This window comes from Triticum aestivum, chromosome 2A, assembly GCF_018294505.1.
Source record: "Triticum aestivum cultivar Chinese Spring chromosome 2A, IWGSC CS RefSeq v2.1, whole genome shotgun sequence".
Classification (NCBI taxonomy): Eukaryota; Viridiplantae; Streptophyta; class Magnoliopsida; order Poales; family Poaceae; genus Triticum; species Triticum aestivum.
Genome location: NC_057797.1, coordinates 102563639 through 102566183, shown reverse-complemented (window position 1 = coordinate 102566183; position 2545 = coordinate 102563639). Strand labels below are relative to the sequence as shown.

At 42.5% G+C, this 2545-nt stretch overlaps 1 protein-coding gene across 7 annotated transcripts in view; it reads right to left on the bottom strand.

The window, feature by feature from the left end:
• The window catches only part of LOC123187807 (branchpoint-bridging protein), an 11742-nt gene extending 9203 nt beyond the window's left edge, over nucleotides 1-2539 (bottom strand). For 5 of the 7 annotated variants that reach the window (XM_044599754.1, XM_044599755.1, XM_044599756.1 and 2 more), the window contains exons 1-2: nucleotides 2085-2539; nucleotides 326-612 (exon numbers count right to left, since the gene is read on the bottom strand). In XM_044599754.1, the coding sequence (XP_044455689.1) occupies nucleotides 326-557 (232 nt within the window). In that variant the 5' untranslated portion in view covers nucleotides 558-612; nucleotides 2085-2539. Of the gene's footprint in view, nucleotides 1-325; nucleotides 613-1121; nucleotides 1263-2084 lie in introns of all 7 variants that reach the window. The other 2 variants (XM_044599759.1, XM_044599761.1) reach the window with 2 other exon arrangements.
• Nucleotides 2540-2545: the final 6 nt, after the last annotated feature.

Here is a 2545-nt window from a genome sequence, read left to right as displayed (position 1 = left end):
ATTGTTTAGCACACTTAGATAAGTGTGAGCCGAGTTGTGGTGTGTTCATGAGTGTCAGAGCATTATTTCGTAATCAAATAAAACTGACCTGTTCCTAAAAAGAGAAACCACGAGACTGAAATCAATTAGAGGAAGCACACCCCAAATCAGGGACCCTAAGATTCCACTAGTATTGTCCAAAATTACGCCACATCCATCAACCATACCCACTCAGAAGCATCTGTCTCAATCGAACATCCCAGCAATCAGTTCACCAGAGAGACGGACCATTGACAAAAGTGAAAAAGCAGAGCTACTGGCCGTACGTAAGGAGGAGAAGGGGTACCGGCGGGGACGTGGTGGAGGGAGACGCCGGTGCTGGAGAGGGCGTGCTGGACGTTGTGGGCGATTTGGTGGGTGTCCCCGTAGGCGGAGACAGAGATGGGGCCGCGGTAGCCGGCGGTGGCGAGGGCTGAGCTCATGTTCTGGACGATGAGCTGGGGGTCGCAGCTGCGCGGGACGGCACAGTTCTCGATGTCCCACCACACCGACGTCTTGACCGCCGCGTACTCCCCCATCGCCGGCCGCCGCTAGGGTTTCGCCGGCGGAGATGTGCGGGAGTCTTCGGCGATTCTGTGATTTGCGGCGGATTAATGCGAGGATTTTTTTAACGGGTCTGTCTATGTCACATCTAGATGTGATATCTCACATCTAAATGTAACGTCACTTCTAAAAACTGCTCTCGTTGACAAACAAAACAAACTGTTTGCTCCCGATCCCCTCCTCCACCTGGACTTGTTTGTATGTTTTGACTTGTATTGTTTTGTCCCTCCCACCCAACCCACCCAACCCAACTACCCCGCCTCCTGGGCCTTGTTTGTTGGACTTATTATTTGCCTGTTTGTTTGTTTGACAAAAGAAAAGGACTGGGCTTTGTTTGTCCGCAGAAAACACTTGCTTGCTTGTAGAATGAGTTTTGATGGCTGGGAAAATAAAACCTAGCGAGGGTTTATGCAGCTTTTGTACATACTTTAGAAACATAGGGAATCACAGTGTATTGACAAAGAATCACAGTGTATTATAGTGTACAATCTTAAATTCTGTTCCAAATGAGAAACATATAGAGGCTGGTCTTGTACAACCTTGTATATACTTTTGACCTCTCTTTTTCCATCTGTTGATGGGAGAAACAAACAGAGGCTGGTGTGTAGGAAAAACGCACATCAGTTGGCTGGCACCGGTTCAAGATCTGTTGTCTTGTTCTCTCAATCAAAAAAACAAGGCTAAAAACAAAGTATATGTGTAAGAGAAGACAAACAAAATTTTGGTGCTTTGCCAATTAATAAGTACAAGTCAGTGTATTATAGTGTAGGAAAATTTGATGTAGTTTCATAAATTGATCAGGCAATAAAGTCTGAAAAATGACTGTTTTTTGCATTGTTGAGAAGGGAATTTATATTCAGAATGGGGGAAATGCATGATGACAAAATGGCCATAAGCAATCACATTCATAGTTCCATCCATATAAATCTGCAGACTGGAGTAAATGACAAAGCATACTTAACTTGTTAGGAAAAATTGCTTATTCTATAAATGAAACACTCCATTCTCAACTAAAAAAAGAGAGAGAAAACTTTGAAATTAACTGCAATCAACTGTGTTAGAATTCCTTAGATAACTAAATCACAGTGTGTTGTATCATGTTGACAGAAAAATAAAAAAAAGTTCATATATCTCGTAAGCAAAAAATAAGATCATATAACAGCGATTTGCATGTTTTAAGGTAAAAAAATGGTGTGTATCAGGTTGTGGTTCAACTTTTAGTCTTCACCATAAAAGTGATTACAACTATAACTGATGTAAAAAATAGGAGCCTACATCTGATCAAAATCTTATGTTGAAAAAAAAAGCAGCTACAACTTTCAGTCTTCACATACAAAACACAAGCATAAACTTTTTGAATATCTATTCCAACAAAAGTTTTGATTCATTGTAACATTGCATTTGTAGCAAATGAAGGTATCTATGCACGCGACTACATTGATACTCAGGTACGATCCAGCTTAGAAAAATCTGATTGAGGGCAGAAACAAAGATAAACTTACCTGTATGTTTTGATCGTAGCATGTGCGCTCCCAGTACCCTGGGAATGGTGTTTGACCCGAGGCTTTCTCAAATGCAAGGCAATGGAGCTAATTTTCTGCAGATGATTCCACCTTACCCATTCGCCTATCTGGTCCATCAGTTTAGAACATCATCAAAACATTCTGGATGTTGTGAGTAACAATTCAATTCCGCTTGCACCTTGAGGCTCCACTTGCAAGTGGCATCAAAACATAAAACCCAGTTGCAAGTCGAGGCTCCACTTGCAAGTGGCATCAAAACAGAAAACCCGGTTGCAAGTCGAGGGTCCACTTGCAAGTGGCATGAAAAAATGAAGACCCGGTTGCAAGTCGAGGGTCCACTTGCAAGTGGCATCAAAAAGAAAGGGTCCCGGTGCTAGTCGAGGGTCCACTTGCAAGTGGCATCAAAAAAGAAGACCTGGTTGCAAGTTGAAGGTCCACTT